This window comes from Pseudophryne corroboree, chromosome 1 (assembly GCF_028390025.1).
Source record: "Pseudophryne corroboree isolate aPseCor3 chromosome 1, aPseCor3.hap2, whole genome shotgun sequence".
In the NCBI taxonomy this organism is placed as follows: Eukaryota; Metazoa; Chordata; class Amphibia; order Anura; family Myobatrachidae; genus Pseudophryne; species Pseudophryne corroboree.
In genome coordinates, this window is record NC_086444.1 from 1,033,901,251 (window position 1) to 1,033,920,871 (window position 19,621).

Consider the following 19,621-nt stretch of genomic DNA (forward strand, 5'->3'; position numbering starts at 1 on the left):
TGGGGAACATCCTCCGCTCTCTCCTGGCAGCTCCCAGCAGCGTGTGACGGCGCAGCGTGACCTCTCACGCTGCGCTGGGAAGCCGGAACAAGGAAGCCGGGCAGCGTCTGAGCGTCCTGTGGATGCTCAATGCTGATCCCTCAATCCCCGGGATTGGAGCTTCCAATCCCGTGATTGAATCCCAGACGTTTTTGGCCCTAAATCCCAGGATCTCGCCGATCCCAATCCCAGGATTGGCCACCATTATTAGCACCTTTATTAAAATAAATAAAATGTTTCACTGAAGATTTTCTAATGATACCAGGTTCAAAAGAATTTGTATGGTCTATCCACCTCTCTGAAGTACCTGCAGTGGCCTGTTACCAGGATGCACAGATAAGCCACTAGTTATTTACATTGATGTATGTGCAATATGATGATTTTGTATGAATAAAAATGTTGTGTGAATATGACACCATGGGGAAAACACATTGTGATTAGCAGACATGTACTTTTGTGTGCACAGCAGAAGTCACCATTGTTATATACTGTAGCGTCTCTTTTTCTGTTTGCTGACATACATAAATGTTTGTCTCCTAGAAGCTGCTGTCTGATGAAAGACTGTATCAGAGTGAGGTGCTTTATGCCTTTCTGAGCCCATCTCCTGCACACCTCAAAGTCATTGATGTCCAGGGCAAAAAATCTTCGTTCTCACTCTCCTCATTTTTGGAAAGACTTCCTGGAGATTTCTTTTCCCACCAAGAGGTTAGTGCTCTCTGGTGCTATAGTGTTTGTGGATTTCAGTCATAATGATGCATACAGTAGGTTCGCGGACATATATTGATGTACACAATGTTCGCTGGCATGCTATTTGCTGCATGATACATTGTCTTTCCACCCCTATTTCTCATACGTCCTAGAGGATGCTGGGGGCACTTCAAGAACCATGGGGTATAGACGGGATCCGCAGGAGACATGGGCACTTTAAGACTTTGAATGGGTGTGAACTGGATCCTCCCTCTATGCCCCTCCTGCAGACTCCAGTTTAGAATTGTGCCCAGGGAAACTGGTCACACACAGGGGAGCTCTACTGAGTTTCTCTGAAAAGACTTTGTTAGGTTTTTTATTTTCAGGGAGAACTGCTGGCAACAGTCTCCCTGCTTCGTGGGACTTAGGGGAGAGAAGTCAGACCTACTTCTAATGAGTTCAAAGGCTCTGCTTCTTGGCTACAAGACACCATTAGCTCCTGAGGGTTTGGAACACTAGGTACGCCTAGGGGTTCACTCCCAGAGGCCGCCGTCACCCCCCTTTCAGAGCCAGAAGACAGCTGAGTAGAAGAAGAAAAGAAGACTTCAGTGACGGCTTCTGAGGTACCGCACAGCGATAGCGCTGCGCGCCATGCTCCCATACACAGAAGCACTACAGGGTGCAGGGCGCGGGGGGGGCGCCCTGGGCGGCATAAAAAATCCTCATGTAAGCTGGCAAAGTGGATAAGATGTGCCGAGGCACAAAATCCTGACCCCCGCCAGCGGTTTTTTATTATAAAATAGCGGGCTGAAGCGCGCCATTGAGGGGGCGGGGCTTAGCCCTCACAGCTCTCATCGCCATTTTCTCTTCACAAGAAAGCTGTAGAGACGCTGGTACTTGCCTCCACACTGCTGTACCAAGTAACAGGGTGCAAAACGGGGGGGAGGCACAGTTAATTTGGCTTATATAAGTTATAAAAGCGCTAGAAACAGGTCTGGGCTTTAATATTAAGGTTTCAGTACTGGGTTTGAGCGCTGGGTTGTGAGCTGGCAAACTCCCTCTGTGTTTCTCTGACAGGCTTTACTGTGGGTCTGTCCCCTATCTGCCCAGTGTGTCAGTGGGTGTCGGTACACGTGTGTCGGCATGTCTGAGGCTGAGTGTTCTTCCCAGGAGGAGACTGTGTTAGGGACAGAAACGACTGTGGGAGTGACCATGTCGGCACCGCGACTCCTGATTGGGTAAATGTGTTGAATGCTAATGTGGCTCTTATTAATAAGAGATTGGATAAATCTGAATCTCAGAACCAGGCATGGAAGAAATCTGTGGAGGATGTGTTATCACAGGTCCAGACCCCCTCGGGCTCACATAAACGTTCATTTGCTCAGTTGGCAGACACAGATACCGACACGGACACTGACTACAGTGTTGACTCTAGTGATGCCAAATTAGACCCAAAGATGGCAAAGAATATTCAGTACATGATTGTGGCAGTAAAAGACGTGTTAAATATCACTGAGGACCCTGCTGTTCCTGATACTAGGGTCTGTATGTATAAGGGAAAGAAACCTGAGGTAACGTTTCCTCCCTCTCATGAACTGAATACTTTTTTTGATAAAATGTGGGAAAATCCTGACAAAAAGTTTCTGATTCCCAAGAGGATTCAGGTGACGTATCCATTCCCCTCTGGAGATAGAGAAAAGTGGGAGTCTTCCCCCATTGTGGACAAGGCTCTGTCACGGTTGTCTAAAAATAAGAATTTACTTACCGATAATTCTATTTCTCATAGTCCGTAGTGGATGCTGGGGACTCCGAAAGGACCATGGGGAATAGCGGCTCCGCAGGAGACTGGGCACAAAATAAAAGCTTTAGGACTAGCTGGTGTGCACTGGCTCCTCCCCCTATGACCCTCCTCCAAGCCTCAGTTAGGATACTGTGCCCGGACGAGCGTACACAATAAGGAAGGATTTTGAATCCCGGGTAAGACTCATACCAGCCACACCAATCACACCGTACAACTTGTGATCTGAACCCAGTTAACAGCATGATAACAGAAGGAGCCTCTGAAAAGATGGCTCACAACAACAATAACCCGATTTTTGTAACAATAACTATGTACAAGTAATGCAGACAATCCGCACTTGGGATGGGCGCCCAGCATCCACTACGGACTATGAGAAATAGAATTATCGGTAAGTAAATTCTTATTTTCTCTAACGTCCTAGTGGATGCTGGGGACTCCGAAAGGACCATGGGGATTATACCAAAGCTCCCAAACGGGCGGGAGAGTGCGGATGACTCTGCAGCACCGAATGAGAGAACTCCAGGTCCTCCTCAGCCAGGGTATCAAATTTGTAGAATTTAGCAAACGTGTTTGCCCCTGACCAAGTAGCAGCTCGGCAAAGTTGTAAAGCCGAGACCCCTCGGGCAGCCGCCCAAGATGAGCCCACTTTCCGTGTGGAATGGGCTTTTACAGATTTTGGCTGTGGCAGGCCTGCCACAGAATGTGCAAGCTGAATTGTACTACAAATCCAACGAGCAATCGTCTGCTTAGAAGCAGGAGCACCCAGCTTGTTGGGTGCATACAGGATAAACAGCGAGTCAGATTTTCTGACTCCAGCCGTCCTGGAAACATATATTTTCAGGGCCCTGACTACGTCCAGCAACTTGGAATCCTCCAAGTCCCTAGTAGCCGCAGGCACCACAATAGGTTGGTTTAAGTGAAATGCTGAAACCACCTTAGGGAGAAATTGAGGACGAGTCCTCAATTCTGCCCTGTCCGTATGAAAAATTAGGTAAGGGCTTTTATAGGATAAAGCCGCCAATTCTGATACACGCCTGGCTGAAGCCAGGGCTAACAGCATTACCACTTTCCATGTGAGATATTTCAAGTCCACAGTGGTGAGTGGTTCAAACCAATGTGATTTTAGGAATCCCAACACTACATTAAGATCCCAAGGTGCCACTGGAGGCACAAAAGGAGGCTGTATATGCAGTACTCCCTTGACAAACGTCTGAACTTCAGGAACAGAAGCTAGTTCTTTTTGGAAGAATATCGACAGGGCCGAAATTTGAACCTTAATGGACCCTAATTTGAGGCCCATAGACAGTCCTGTTTGCAGGAAATGCAGGAATCGACCCAGTTGAAATTCCTCCGTAGGGGCCTTCCTGGCTCGCACCACGCAACATATTTACGCCAAATACGGTGATAATGTTGTACGGTTACATCCTTCCTGGCTTTGATCAGGGTAGGGATGACTTCATCCGGAATGCCTTTTTCCTTCAGGATCCGGCGTTCAACCGCCATGCCGTCAAACGCAGCCGCGGTAAGTCTTGGAACAGACATGGTCCCTGCTGGAGCAGGTCCTGTCTTAGAGGTAGAGGCCACGGGTCTTCCGTGAGCATCTCTTGAATTTCCGGGTACCAAGTCCTTCTTGGCCAATCCGGAGCCACGAGTATAGTCTTTACTCCTCTCCTTCTTATGATTCTCAGTACTTTTGGTATGAGAGGAAGAGGAGGGAACACATACACTGACCGGTACACCCACGGTGTTACCAGAGCGTCCACAGCTATTGCCTGAGGGTCCCTTGACCTGGAGCAATTTCTGTCCAGTTTTTTGTTGAGGCGAGACGCCATCATGTCCACCTTTGGTTTTTCCCAACGGTTTACAATCATGTGGAAGACTTCTGGGTGAAGTCCCCACTCCCCCGGGTGAAGATCGTGTCTGCTGAGGAAGTCTGCTTCCCAGTTGTCCACTCCCGGAATGAACACTGCTGACAGTGCTATCACATGATTTTCCGCCCAGCGAAGAATCCTTGTCACTTCCGTCATTGTCCTCCTGCTTCTTGTGCCGCCCTGTCTGTTTACGTGGGCGACTGCCGTGATGTTGTCCGACTGGATCAATACTAGCTGACCCTGAAGCAGAGGCCTTGCCTGACTTAGGGCATTGTAAATGGCCCTTAGTTCCAGGATATTTATGTGAAGTGACGTTTCCATGCTTGACCACAAGCCCTGGAAATTTTTTCCCTGTGTGACTGCTCCCCAGCCTCTCAGGCTGGCATCCGTGGTCACCAGGACCCAATCCTGAATGCCGAATCTGCGGCCCTCTAGGAGATGAGCACTCTGTAACCACCACAGGAGAGACACCCTTGTCCTTGGAGACAGGGTTATCCGCTGATGCATTTGAAGATGCGATCCGGACCATTTGTCTAGCAGATCCAACTGAAAAGTTCTTGCGTGGAATCTGCCGAATGGAATCGCTTCGTAAGAAGCCACCATCTTTCCCAGGACCCTTGTGCACTGATGCACTGACACCTGGCCTGGTCTTAGGAGTTTCCTGACTAGGTCGGATAACTCCCTGGCTTTCTCTTCCGGGAGAAACACCTTTTTCTGTACTGTGTCCAGAATCATCCCTAGGAACAGCAGACGTGTCGTCTGAATCAGCTGCGATTTTGGAATATTTAGAATCCATCCGTGCTGTCGTAGTACTATTTGAGATAGTGCTACTCCGACCTCTAACTGTTCTCTGGACCGTGCCCTTATCAGGAGATCGTCCAAGTAAGGGATAATTAAGACACCTTTTCTTCGAAGAAGAATCATCATTTCGGCCATTACCTTGGTAAAGACCCGGGGTGCCGTGGACAATCCAAACGGCAGCGTCTGAAACTGATAGTGACAGTTCTGTACCACAAACCTTAGGTACCCTTGGTGAGAAGGGCAAATTGGGACATGGAGGTAAGCATCCTTGATGTCCAGAGACACCATGTAGTCCCCTTCTTCCAGGTTCGCTATCACTGCTCTGAGTGACTCCATCTTGAACTTGAACCTTTTTATGTAAGTGTTCAAGGCTTTCAGATTTAAAATGGGTCTCACCGAGCCGTCCGGCTTCGGTACCACAAACAGCGTGGAGTAATACCCCTTTCCCTGTTGTAGGAGGGGTACCTTGATTATCACTTGCAGGGAATACAGCTTGTGAATGGCTTCCAATACCGCCTCCCTGTCGGGGGTAGACGTTGGTAAAGCAGACTTCAGGAACCGGCGAGGGGGAGACGTCTCAAATTCCAATTTGTACCCCTGAGATACTACCTGCAGGATCCAGGGGTCCACTTGCGAGTGAGCCCACTGCGCGCTGAAATTCTTGAGACGGGCCCCCACCGTGCCTGAGTCCGCTTGTAAGGCCCCAGCGTCATGCTGAGGACTTGGCAGAAGCGGGGGAGGGCTTCTGGTCGTGGGAAGAAGCTGTCTGTTGCAGTCTTTTTCCCCTTCCTCTGCCCCGGGGCAGATATGAGTGGCCTTTTGCCCGCTTGCCCTTATGGGGACGAAAGGACTGAGCCTGAAAAGGCGGTATCTTTTTCTGCTGCGAGGTGACTTGGGGTAAAAAGGTGGATTTCCCAGCCGTTGCCGTGGCCACCAGGTCCGATAGACCGCCCCCAAATAACTCCTCCCCTTTATACGGCAATACTTCCATATGCCGTTTGGAATCCGCATCCCCTGACCACTGTCGCGTCCATAATCCTCTTCTGGCAGAAATGGACATCGCACTTACTCTTGATGCCAGAGTGCAAATGTCTCTCTGTGCATCTCGCATATATAGGAATGCATCCTTTAAATGCTCTATAGTCAATAATATATTGTCCCTGTCCAGGGTATCAATATTTTCAGTCAGGGAATCCGACCAAGCCACCCCAGCACTGCACATCCAGGCTGAGGCGATTGCTGGTCGCAGTATAACACCAGTATGTGTGTATATACTGTTAAGGATATTTTCCAGCCTCCTATCTGCTGGCTCCTTAAGGGCGGCCGTTTCTGGAGACGGTAACGCCACTTGTTTTGATAAGCGTGTGAGCGCCTTATCCACCCTAGGGGGTGTTTCCCAACGAGCCCTAACCTCTGGTGGGAAGGGATATAGTGCCAATAATTTTTTAGAAATTAGCAGTTTTTTGTCGGGGGTAACCCACGCTTCATCACACACTTCATTCAATTCATCTGATTCAGGAAAAACTACGGGTAGTTTTTTCACACCCCACATAATACCCCTTTTTGTGGTACTTGCAGTATCAGAGATGTGCAAAACCTCCTTCATTGACGTGATCATGTAACGTGTGGCCCTACTGGAAAATACGTTTGTTTCTTCACCGTCGACACTGGAGTCAGTGTCTGTGTCTGGGTCCGTGTCGACCCACTGAGGTAACGGGCGTTTAATAGCCCCTGACGGTGTTTGAGACGCCTGGACAGGCACTAACTGAGCTGCCGGCTGTCTCATGTCGTCAACAGTTTTCTGTAACGTGCCGACACTGTCACGTAATTCCTTAATTACGGCCATCCATTCAGGTGTCGACTCCCTAGGGGGTGACATCACCATTATAGGCAATTGCTCCGCCTCCACATCATTTTCCTCCTCATACATGTCGACACACACGTACCGACACCCAGCACACACACAGGGAATGCTCTGATAGAGGACAGGACCCACTTAGCCCCTTGGGGAGACAGAGGGAGAGTTTGCCAGCACACACCAGAGCGCTATATATGTATAGGGACAACCTTACAATAAGTGTCTATCCCTTATAGCTGCTTATATCTGTTATTTTGACAAATAAGTGCCCCCCTCTCTTTTTTACCCTGTTTCTGTAGTTGCAGGATGCAGGGGAGATTCTGGGAGCCTTCCTACCAGCGGAGCTGTGTGGGAAAAATGGCGCTGTGTGCTGAGGAGATAGGCCCCGCCCCCTTTACGGCGGGCTCTTCTCCCGCTTTTTTCTGGAAAACTGGCAGGGGTTAAATACATCCATATAGCCCAGGAGCTATATGTGATGTATTTTTTGCCAAATAAGGTAAATTCATTGCTTCCCAGGGCGCCCCCCCCCAGCGTCCTGCACCCTCAGTGACCGAAGTGTGAAGTGTGCTGAGAGCAATGGCGCACAGCTGCAGTGCTGTGCGCTACCTTATGAAGACAGGAAAGTCTTCTGCCGCCGATTTATGGACCTCTTCTTGCTTCAGCATCTGTAAGGGGGCCGGCGGCGCGGCTCCGGGACCCATCCATGGCTGGGCCTGTGATCGTCCCTCTGGAGCTAATGTCCAGTAGCCTAAGAAGCCCAATCCACTCTGCACGCAGGTGAGTTCGCTTCTTCTCCCCTTAGTCCCTCGATGCAGTGAGCCTGTTGCCAGCAGGTCTCACTGAAAATAAAAAACCTATTTAAACTTTTACTCTAAGCAGCTCAGGAGAGCCACCTAGATTGCACCCTTCTCGTTCGGGCACAAAATCTTAACTGAGGCTTGGAGGAGGGTCATAGGGGGAGGAGCCAGTGCACACCAGCTAGTCCTAAAGCTTTTATTTTGTGCCCAGTCTCCTGCGGAGCCGCTATTCCCCATGGTCCTTTCGGAGTCCCCAGCATCCACTAGGACGTTAGAGAAAAGGTGGCTTTACCGTCTCCTGACACGGCAGCCCTTAAGGATCCTGCAGATCGTAGACAGGAAAATACGTTAAAATCCATTTACGTCACCACAGGTTCACTGCTCAGACCAACCATTGCATCGGCGTGGGTGAGTAGTGCTATAGAAAAGTGGGCAGATAACTTGTCATCTGATATAGATACCCTAGATAGGGATAGTATCCTGTTAACTCTGGGTTATATCAGGGACGCTGCGGCCTACCTAAAGGAGGCGGCGAGGGATATTGGCATTTTGGGAGCAATAGCCAATGCCATGGCAATTTCAGCTAGGAGGGCATTGTGGATTCATCAATGGAATGCTGATGCTGACTCCAAGAAAGCTATGGAGTCGATCCCATATAAAGATGGTGTCTTGTTTGGTGACGGTCTCACTGAATTGGTATCTACGGCTACCGCGAGTAAGTCATCTTTTTTGCCTTATGTTCCTCCACAACAAAAGAAAGGCCATTTTCAGATGCAGTCCTTTTCGACCAAATAAATACAAAAAAGGCCGAGGTTGTTCCTTCCTCGCTAATAGGGGAAGAGGAAAAGGTAAAAGATCTCCAGCCGTCGCAGCTTCACAGGAGCAGAAGTCCTGCCCGGCTTCTGCCAAATCCACCGCATGACGCTGGGGCTCTACTGAGGGAGTCCGCACCGGTGGGGGCACGTCTCAAGCTCTTCAGTCGATTCTGGGCTCGTTCGGCCCTGGACCCATGGATTTTAGAAATAGTGTCCCAGGGATACAAACTGGAGTTTCATGATGTTCCCCCTCACCGATTTTTCAAATCAGCCTTACCAGCTTCTCTTCCGGACAGGCTGGTTGTATGCGATGCAATACAAAAGTTATGCCTAAATCAGGTCATTATCAGGGTTCCCCCGTCTCAACAGGGAGAAGGCTTTTATTCCAGCCTGTTTGTGGTCCCGAAGCTGGACGGTTCGGTCAGACCAATTCTGAACCTAAAGTCCCTCAATCTTTACCTAAGAAAATTCAAATTCAAGATGGAATCTCTCCGAGCAGTGATCTCCAGTCTGGAGGAAGGGGATTTCATGGTGTTGGTCGACATAAAGGATGCCTACTTACACATCCCCATATATCCTCTGCATCAGGCTTACCTAAGGTTTGCTATTCAGGATTGTCATTACCAATTTCAGACGTTGCCGTTTGGTCTGTCCACGGCTCCGAGGATTTTCACCAAGGTAATGGCGGAAATGATGATTCTCCTTCGCAGGCAAGGAGTCAAAATTATCGCTTACTTAGACGATCTCCTGATAAAGGCGAGATCCAAGGACAAACTGGTCCAGGACATTACGCTATCCCTGACAGTTCTACAACAACATGGTTGGATCCTAAACTTGCCAAAGTCACAGTTGAATCCGACAAAACGACTGTCGTTCATGGGAATGATTCTGGACACAGAATTACAGAGAGTGTTTCTTCCAGAAGAAAAAGCTCTGGAAATTCAGAGTTTGGTCAAACAGATTCTGAAACCGGCTAGAGTGTCGATCCATCAATGCTCTCGTTTGCTGGGAAAGATGGTGGCGGCCTACGAGGCCATTCAATTTGGCAGGTTCCATGCCAGAGTGTTTCAGTGGGACCTGTTGGACAAGTGGTCCGGATCCCATCTACACATGCACCGGAAAATAATCTTACCAGAATCTCACTCCTGTGGTGGCTGCACAGCTCTCACCTCCTAGAGGGACGCAGGTTTGGGATACAGGACTGGATCCTGGTAACCACGGATGCGAGTCTCCAGGGCTGGGGAGCAGTCACACAGGGAGAAAACTTCCAGGGAAGATGGACAAGCCAGGAAGTTTGTCTACACATAAACGTTCTAGAGTTAAGAGCCATTTACAACGGTCTTCTTCAAGCGGAACATCTCCTTCAAAATCTGCCCATACTAATCCAGTCGGACAATATAACAGCAGTAGCGCACATAAACCGCCAGGGCGGAACAAAGAGCAGAGCGGCAATGGCAGAGGCCACAAAAGTTCTCCGCTGGGTGGAAAGACATACAAGCGCTCTGTCAGCAATCTTCATTCCAGAAGTGGACAACTGGGAAGCAGACTTCCTCAGCAGACACGATCTCCATCCAGGAGAGTCGGGTCTTCATCAAGAGGTCTTCGCAGAAGTGACTAGTTTTTGGGGAATTCCTCAAATAGACATGGTGGCGTCTCGCCTCAACAAGAAACTTCAGAGATATTGTTCCAGGTCGAGGGACCCTCATGCAATAGCTGTGGAAGCGCTAGTGACGCCATGGGTGTTTCAGTCGGTGTATGTGTTCCCTCCGCTTCCACTCATACCAAGGAAGCTAAAGATCATAAGAAGAACAAGGGTTCAGGCGATCCTCATTGTTCCGGACTGGCCGAGGAGGGCTTGGTATCCAGATCTTCAGGAATTACTCATAGAAGATCCCTGGCCTCTTCCTCTACGAGAGGATCTGTTACAGCAGGGGCCGTGCGTATATCACGACTTACCGCGGCTACGTTTGACGGCTTGGCGGTTGAACGCCGGATCTTAGCCCAAAAGGGTATTCCCAGTGAAGTCATTTCCACACTTCTTCAGGCTAGGAAAGATGTAACGCCAAAACATTATCACCGTATTTGGAGAAAATATGTGTCTTGGTGTGAATCCAAGAAGGCTCCTACGGAAGAATTTCAGCTGGGGCGTTTTCTTCATTTTCTGCAAGCAGGTGTGGATGCGGGCCTGAAGTTAGGCTCCATAAAAGTACAAATGTCAGCTTTATCAATTTTCTTTCAATAGGAATTGGCCTCCCTTCCGGAAGTTCAGACTTTCGTGAAGGGCGTTATGCACATCCAACCTCCTTTTGTGCCCCCAGTGGCACCATGGGATCTTAATGTGGTGTTGCAGTTCCTTCAATCTCATTGGTTTGAACCTTTACAGAAGGTAGAGTTGAAATTTCTCACTTGGAAAGTGGTCATGTTATTGGCCTTAGCATCTGCGAGGCGGGTGTCTGAGTTAGCGGCTTTGTCTCACAAGAGTCCTTATTTAATCTTCCATGAAGATAGAGCAGAGTTGAGGACTCGTCAACAATTTCTGCCGAAGGTGGTTTCATCGTTCCACATGAACCAGCCTATTGTGGTGCCGGTGGCTACTGACGTGTTTGCTGAATCAAAATCTCTCGATATGGTCAGGGCTTTAAAGATTTATGTCACCAGAATGGCTCCACTTAGGAAAACTGAAGCTTTGTTTGTCCTGTATGCTTCCAACAAGATTGGAAATCCTGCTTCCAAGCAGAGTATTGCGCGCTGGATCGGTCATACGATTCAGCAGGCTCATTCGACGGCTGGATTGCCGTTACCGAAATCAGTGAAGGCCCACTCTACCAGAAAGGTGGGCTCATCCTGGGCGGCTGCCCGGGGGGTCTCGGCATTGCAACTCTGCCGAGCAGCTACTTGGTCGGGTTCAAACACCTTTGCGAAATTTTACAAGTTTGATACCTGGCTGAGGAGGACCTCATGTTTGGTCAATCGGTGCTGCAGAGTCATCCGCACTCTCCTGCCCTTTCTAGAGCTTTGGTATAAACCCCATGGTTCTTGAAGTGTCCCCAGCATCCTCTAGGACGTATGAGAAAATAGGATTTTAATACCTACCGGTAAATCCTTTTCTCTTAGTCCGTAGAGGATGCGGGGCGCCCGTCCCAGTGCGGACTCTATCTGCAGTTATTGCTTATTAGTTATTGGTTAGGTTACACACAGGTTGTGTTTCTGTTGTAGTCAGCCTGTTGCTGACATGGTTCATGCCGTTGACTGGTTTTCTGTTAAATACCATGTTGTACGGCGCGTTTGAGGTGTGAGCTGGTATGTATCCCACCTTAGTTAACAATAAATCCTTTTCCTCGAAATGTCCGTCTCCCTGGGCACAGTTCCTATAACTGGAGTCTGGAGGAGGGGCATAGAGGGAGGAGCCAGTTCACACCCATTCAAAGTCTTAAAGTGCCCATGTCTCCTGCGGATCCCGTCTATACCCCATTGTTCTTGACGTGTCCCCAGCATCCTCTACGGACTAAGAGAAAAGGATTTACCAATAGGTAGTAAAATCCTATTTTTCCGTCACTGTTGACAACTGTGTGTGTGTGTGTGTGTGTGTGTGTGTGTGTGTGTGTGTGTCACATACAGTATATAGAAACTTGAGAATTTAAAAACTGGCACTTATTAGCAACCCTAACACACTAGTACTGCCCCTAACCACCACCAATATCCACTTTCCTGCCCTTCAGATGAAAGTGTGATTAATAGGTTCCACAGACACCACTTCCATCAAATACAACAATGTTTCTTTTAGAGATATCCTTCATTTTGTGATAGGCAGACTCTGTGCCTCCCCCCCAGAACCCAGCGCCCTAGGCAGCTGCCTAATCGCAGAGCCGATTCTGCTTATTATCTGTGATTGTATACATTTCACATAAATTACATGTGATGGCTTAAGTAGGAAGTAGAAGTATGTTACAGTTTCAGCACTTGTAGTGTATCATTAGCACTCATTGTGCTTACTGACTGTACAGGTCTGTATCTGTCTTCTATAGTAACCTCTTCCCCGTTGCATATTACACTCACACACTGAGCATCTTAACATTTTCTTCTTTACATATGTTCATCTATAGTATTGCACTAAGACAGTTGTCCTATAGTGGTCTGTATTTTCTTTTTTGCTTGCAGGATGAAGCTGAGGAAGATGGTGACTTATCTGACTATGGGGATGATATGGATGGGAAAAAAGATGCCTTGGCTGAGCCGTGCTTCATGCTTATTGTGGAGATATTCGAGCTGCGGGGAAGTGAGTGTTATATGTTTAGTAAATGTCCTTAAGCCCCTTTATGGCTTGCTGTATGTAATACTTTTGGTCCTAGACCCAATATTCTTCAGTGTGTTCCATTGAAAAATGGTACCACTATTGCTGTGTGACACGTTAACAAACTCACTGTTTAGTCATTTACTAATTGGAGTAGTATTTTCACGTTCAGCACATTACTATTTCCATTGGCTTTCATAGTACTGTATGTAACCACTGCATATGTGACAGTGGCTCCTAACCAGCATAGGGTGCACCCCACTGTGCAATAGCTTGAACAGAGTTTACTGTTTATTTCTACAGGAAAAACGCTGAGATTTGCCGGAGAAAAATAATACAAACATATTCAGGTTCAGTGCATGGAACTAATGTCAGAGTCTACTGACAGCACATTTCCCATAAAGAGCGATTATGGGGTATATGCAATTGCGGTCGAATTCCCGAAATTGTCGAATTTAGGGTATTTTTCGCCAAAAAAAAAAAATCGTCAATGCAATTCAGTGCTTTCCGTCAAAAAAACGGACTTTCAAAATTCGACTTTTTGAAATTCGACTTTTGTCAAATTCGACTTTTGTCAAATTCGACTTTTCTGCAATGATACAAGTGCTGCAATTCGACCAAAGTGTATTCAATTCAAGTTTGGAAATTCGACAACAGTGCTTTTAGGCAGTAAATTCGTCATTTTCAATCCGCCACACTTTGGAGGGTGAAACCAATAAAAAAAAATTAAAACATGTTTTTTTTGGTGTTTTTTTTTTTGTTGTAATAGCATATCTATTTATATTAGAAGGGATTAGGTACTTGGTTTGTCTTTTTTGGAGGCACAAGTATTATTTATATATTTTAAAAAAAAATTATTATTATTTTTTATTTTATTTATTTTTTTATAGCTGGAACGGTAAAATCAAGGAAAAAAATGGCGTGGGGTCCCCCCTCCAAAGCATAACCAGCCTCGGGCTCTTCGAGCTGGTCCTGGTTCTAAAAATGCGGGGGGAAATTTGACAGGGGATCCCCCGTATTTTTAAAACCAGCACCGGGCTCTGCGCCTGGTGCTGGTGCAAAAAATACGGGGGACAAAAAGAGTAGGGGTCCCCCGTATTTTTTACACCAGCATCGGGCTCCACTAGCTGGACAGATAATGCCACAGCCGGGGGTCACTTTTATACAGCGCCCTGCGGCCGTGGCATTAAATATCCAACTAGTCACCCCTGGCCGGGGTACCCTGGGGGAGTGGGGACCCCTTCAATCAAGGGGTCCCCCCCCCCCCAGCCACCCAAGGGCCAGGGGTGAAGCCCGAGGCTGTCCCCCCCCATCCAAGGGCTGCGGATGGGAGGCTGGTAGCCTTGAGAAAAATGTCAGAATATTGTTTTTCCAGTAGTACTACAAGTCCCAGCAAGCCTCCCCCGCAAGCTGGTACTTGGAGAACCACAAGTACCAGCATGCGGGAGAAAAAACGGGCCCGCTGGTACCTGTAGTACTACTGGGGAAAAAATACCCAAATAAAAACAGGACACACACACCGTGACAAGTACAACTTTATTACATACTGCCGACACACACATACTTACCTATGTTGACACGCCGACTGCCACAGTCTCCGACGATCCGAGGGTACCTGTGAAAAAATTATACTCCCCTTCCAGCGTCCAGAGATAAATCCACGTCCAGAGTATAATCCAGGTACTTGGCAAAATAAAAAAACGCAGAAACCCGTGCCAGCGGACTGAAAGGGGTCCCATATTGACACATGAGACCCCTTTCCCCGAATGCAGAGACCTCTCCGTGACAGCTGTCACTGAAAGGTCTCTTCAGCCAATCAGCGAGTGCAACGTCCTTGCACTCTGCTGATTGGCTCTGCGCGTCTGAGCTCAGACAGCGCATCGCAAAGTCTCTCCATTTTATTCAATGGTGGGAACTTTGCGGTTAGCGGTGGGGTCACCCGCCGGTCAGTGGCTGACCGCGGGTAACCCCCCCGCTGACGGCAAAGTTCCCACCATTGAATATAATGGAGAGAGCTGTGCGATGCGCTGTCACAGCACAGACAGCGCACAGCCAATCAGGTGAGCGCCACGTAGTAGCGCTTCCTGATTGGCTGAAGGGACCTCAGTACAGACCTCAGGACAGGAGTCACGTGGGGTCCCGGCACATTCGGGGAAAGGGGTCTCATGTGTCAATATGGGACCCCTTTCAGTCCGCTGGCACAGGTTTTTGCGTTTTTTTATTTTGCCAAGTACCTGGTTTATACTCTGGACGTGGTTTTATCTCTGGACGCTGGAAGGTGAGTATAATTTTTTCACAGGTACCCTCAGATCATCGGAGACTGTGGCAGTCGGCGTGTCAACATAGGTAAGTATGTGTGTGTCGGCAGTGTGTAATAAAGTTGTACTTGTCACGGTGTGTGTGTCCTGTTTTTATTTGGGTATTTTTTTCCCAGTAGTACTACAGGTACCAGCGGGCCCGTTTTTTCCCCGCATGCTGGTACTTGTGGTTCTCCAAGTACCAGCTTGCGGGGGAGGCTTGCTGGGACTTGTAGTACTACTGGAAAAAACAATATTCTGACATTTTTCTCAAGGCTATCAGCCTCCCATCCGCAGCCCTTGGATGGCTGGGGGGAGGGACCCCTTGATTGAAGGGGTCCCCACTCCTCCAGGGTACCCCGGCCAGGGGTGACTAGTTGGATATTTAATGCAACGGCCGCAGGGCGCTGTATAAAAGTGACCCCCGGCTGTGGCATTATCTGTCCAGCTAGTGGAGCCCGATGCTGGTGTAAAAAATACGGGGGACCCCTACTCTTTTTGTCCCCCGTATTTTTTGCACCAGCAACAGGCGCAGAGCCCGGTGCTGGTTTTAAAAATACGGGGGATCCCCTGTCAATTCCCCCCCCCCCCCCCCCCCCCCCCCGCATTTTTAGAACCAGGACCAGCTCGAAGAGCCCGAGGCTGGTTATGCTTTGGAGGGGGGACCCCACGCCATTTTATTCCGGGTTTTTCCCGTTTTTTTAATTCGCGGCAAAATCCGGCAAATCGGCTGTTTTTCGCCCGCGGGAATGTCGAATCCGTTTCTCATTGAATATGGTGAATTCCGGCAGCCACCTGCCGTAATTCACCTGTCGAATTGTGTCGAATTAAAAAAACGGCGATAATTTGCCGTGATTCGCCCGCAATTGCATATACCCCTATATCTATAATTTCTCTGACGTCCTAAGTGGATGCTGGGACTCCGTAAGGACCATGGGGAATAGAGGCTCTGCAGGAGACTGGGCACAACTAAAAGAAAGCTTTAGACTAACTGGTGTGCACTGGCTCCTCCCACTATGACCCTCCTCCAGACTTCAGTTAGAATCTTATGCCCGGCTGAGCTGGATGCACACTAGGGGCTCTCCTGAGCTCCTAGAAAGAAAGTATATTTTAGGTTTTTTATTTTACGGTGAGATCTGCTGGCAACAGACTCACTGCAGCGAGGGACTAAGGGGAGAAGAAGCGAACCTACCTGACTGGTGATAGTTTGGGCTTCTTAGGCTACTGGACACCATTAGCTCCAGAGGGATCGAATACAGGACCCGACCTCGATCGTTCGGTCCCGGAGCCGCGCCGCCGTCCCCCTTACAGAGCCAGAAGCAAGAAGTGATCCGGAAAATCGGCGGCAGAAGACTTCGGTCTTCAACAAGGTAGCGCACAGCACTGCAGCTGTGCGCCATTGCTCCTCATGCACACCTCACACTCCGGTCACTGATGGGTGCAGGGCGCTGGGGGGGGCGCCCTGAGCAGCAATATAAACACCTTGGCTGGCAAATCATCACAATATATAGTCCCAGAGGCTATATATGTGATAAATTACCCCTGCCAGAATTCCTGAAAAAAGCGGGAGAAGTCCGCCGAAAAAGGGGCGGGGCTAACTCCCTCAGCACACTGGCGCCATTTTTCCCTCACAGCTCCGCTGGAAGGATCGCTCCCTGGCTCTCCCCTGCAGTATCAAGCTACAAAGGGTAAAAAAGAGAGGGGGGGGCACTAAATTTAGGCGCAGTATAACTTATATAGCAGCTATAAGGGGAAATAATTCAGTTAATCCCTGTATTATTATAGCGCTCTGGTGTGTGCTGGCATACTCTCTCTCTCTGTCCCCCCAAAGGGCTTTGTGGGGTCCTGTCCTCTGTCAGAGCATTCCCTGTGTGTGTGCGGTGTGTCGGTACGGCTGTGTCGACATGTTTGATGAAGAGGCTTATGTGGAGGCGGAGCAGATGCCTATAAATGTGATGTCACCACCTGCGGGGCACAACTAAAAGAAAGCTTTTGGTCTAACTGGTGTGCACTGGCTCCTCCCTCTATGACCCTCCTCCAGACTTCAGTTAGAATCGTGTGCCCGGCTGAGTTGGATGCACACTAGGGGCTCTCCTGAGCTCCTAGAAAAGAAAGTATATTTTAGGTTTTTTATTTTCAGTGAGATCTGCTGGCAACAGACTCACTGCTACGAGGGACTAAGGGCAGAAGAAGCGAACCTACCTGATTGGAGCTAGTTTGGGCTTCTTAGGCTACTGGACACCATTAGCTCCAGAGGGATCGAACACAGGACCCGACCTCGATCGTTCGGTCCCAGAGCCGTGCCGCCGTCCCCCTTACAGAGCCAGAAGCATGAAGATGGTCCTGAAAATCGGCGGCAGAAGACTTCGGTCTTCAACAAGGTAGCGCACAGCACTGCAGCTGTGCGCCATTGCTCCTCATGCACACCTCACAATCCGGTCACTGATGGGTGCAGGGCGCTGGGGGGGGGGTCGCCCTGAGCAGCAATATTCATACCTTGGCTGGCAAAAACTCACAATATATAGTCCCAGAGGCTATATATGTGATAAATACCCCTGCCAGAATCCATAAAAAAGCGGGAGAAAAGTCAGCCGAAAAAAGGGCGGGGCTATCTCCCTCAGCACACTGGCGCCATTTTTCCCTCACAGCTCCGCTGGAAGGATCGCTCCCTGGCTCTCCCCTGCAGTTTCAAGCTTCAAAAGGGTAAAAAAGAGAAAGGGGGCACTAAATTTAGGCGCAGCAATATATATATATATATATATATATATATAAGCAGCTATAAGGGAAAACACTCAGTTATAGTGTTAATCCCTGTGTTATATAGCGCTCTGGTGTGTACTGGCATACTCTCTCTCTGTCTCCCCAAAGGGCTTTGTGGGGTCCTGTCCTCAGTCAGAGCATTCCCTGTGTGTGTGCGGTGTGTCGGTACGGCTGTGTCGACATGTTTGATGAGGAGGCTTACGTGGAGGCGGAGCAGATGCCGATAAATGTGATGTCACCCCCTGCGGGGCAGACACCTGAGTGGATGGTTATGTGGAAGGAATTACGTGACAGTTTCGACTCCTTACATAAAAGGTTTGACGACATACCAAATATGGGACAGCCGGCTTCTCAGCCTGTGCCTGCCCAGGCGTCTCAAAAGCCATCAGGGGCTCTAAAACGCCAGCTACCTCAGATGGCAGACACAGATGTCGACACGGATACTGACTCCAGTGTCGACGACGATGAGACTAATGTAACTTCCAATAGGGCCACACGTTACATGATTGAGGCAATGAAAAATGTGTTGCATATTTCTGATGTTACCCCAGGTACCACAAAAAAGGGTATTATGTTTGGAGAGAAAAAACTACCAGTAGTTTTTCCTCCATCTGATGAATTAAATGAAGTGTGTGAAGAAGCGTGGGCTTCCCCCGATAAGAAACTGGTAATTTCTAAAAGGTTACTAATGGCGTACCCTTTCCCGCCAGAGGATAGGTCACGTTGGGAAACATCCCCTAGGGTGGATAAAGCGCTCACACGCTTGTCAAAGAAGGTGGCACTACCGTCTCCGGATACGGCCGCCCTAAAGGAACCTGCTGATAGAAAGCAGGAGGCTATCCTGAAGTCTGTATATACACACACAGGTATTATACTGAGACCAGCTATTGCTTCAGCATGGATGTGCAGTGCTGCAGCTGCGTGGTCAGATTCCCTGTCGGAAAATATTGATACCCTGAACAGGGACACTATATTGCTAACCGTAGAGCATATTAAAGACGCAGTCTTATACATGAGAAATGCACAGAGGGATATTTGCCGGCTGGCATCTAAAATAAGTGCAATGTCCATTTCTGCCAGGAGAGGGTTATGGACTCGGCAGTGGACAGGTGATGCAGATTCTAAAAGGCACATGGAAGTTTTGCCTTATAAGGGTGAGGAGTTGTTCGGGGATGGTCTATCGGACCTCGTTTCCACAGCAACAGCTGGGAAGTCTGCATTTTTACCCCATGTTCCCTCACAGCCAAAGAAAGCACCGTATTATCAGGTACAGTCCTTTCGGCCCAATAAGGGCAAGCGGGTTAAAGGCATGTCCTTTCTGCCCAGAGGTAGAGGGAAAAAGCTGCAGCATACAGCCAGTTCCCAGGAGCAAAAGTCCTCCCCCGCTTCCTCCAAGTCCACCGCATGACGCTGGGGCTCCACAGGCGGAGCCAGGTTCGGTGGGGGCCCGTCTCAAAAACTTCAGCAATCAGTGGGCTCGCTCACGCGTGGATCCCTGGATCCTTCAAGTAGTATCTCAGGGGTACAAGCTGGAATTCGAGACGTCTCCCCCCCGCCGTTTCCTCAAATCTGCCTTGCCAACCACTCCCTCAGGCAGGGAGGCA

The 19,621-nt window shown here is 48.9% G+C and overlaps 1 protein-coding gene across 1 annotated transcript in view; it reads left to right on the top strand.

Annotated features, from left to right (window-relative positions):
• Window positions 1-19,621, top strand: part of SNX25 (sorting nexin 25) — a 552,258-nt gene that overhangs the window by 510,761 nt on the left and 21,876 nt on the right. Inside the window, 2 exon segments of the mRNA XM_063920745.1 lie at window positions 580-744; window positions 12,828-12,945. Of these exon segments, the coding sequence (XP_063776815.1) occupies window positions 580-744; window positions 12,828-12,945 (283 nt within the window).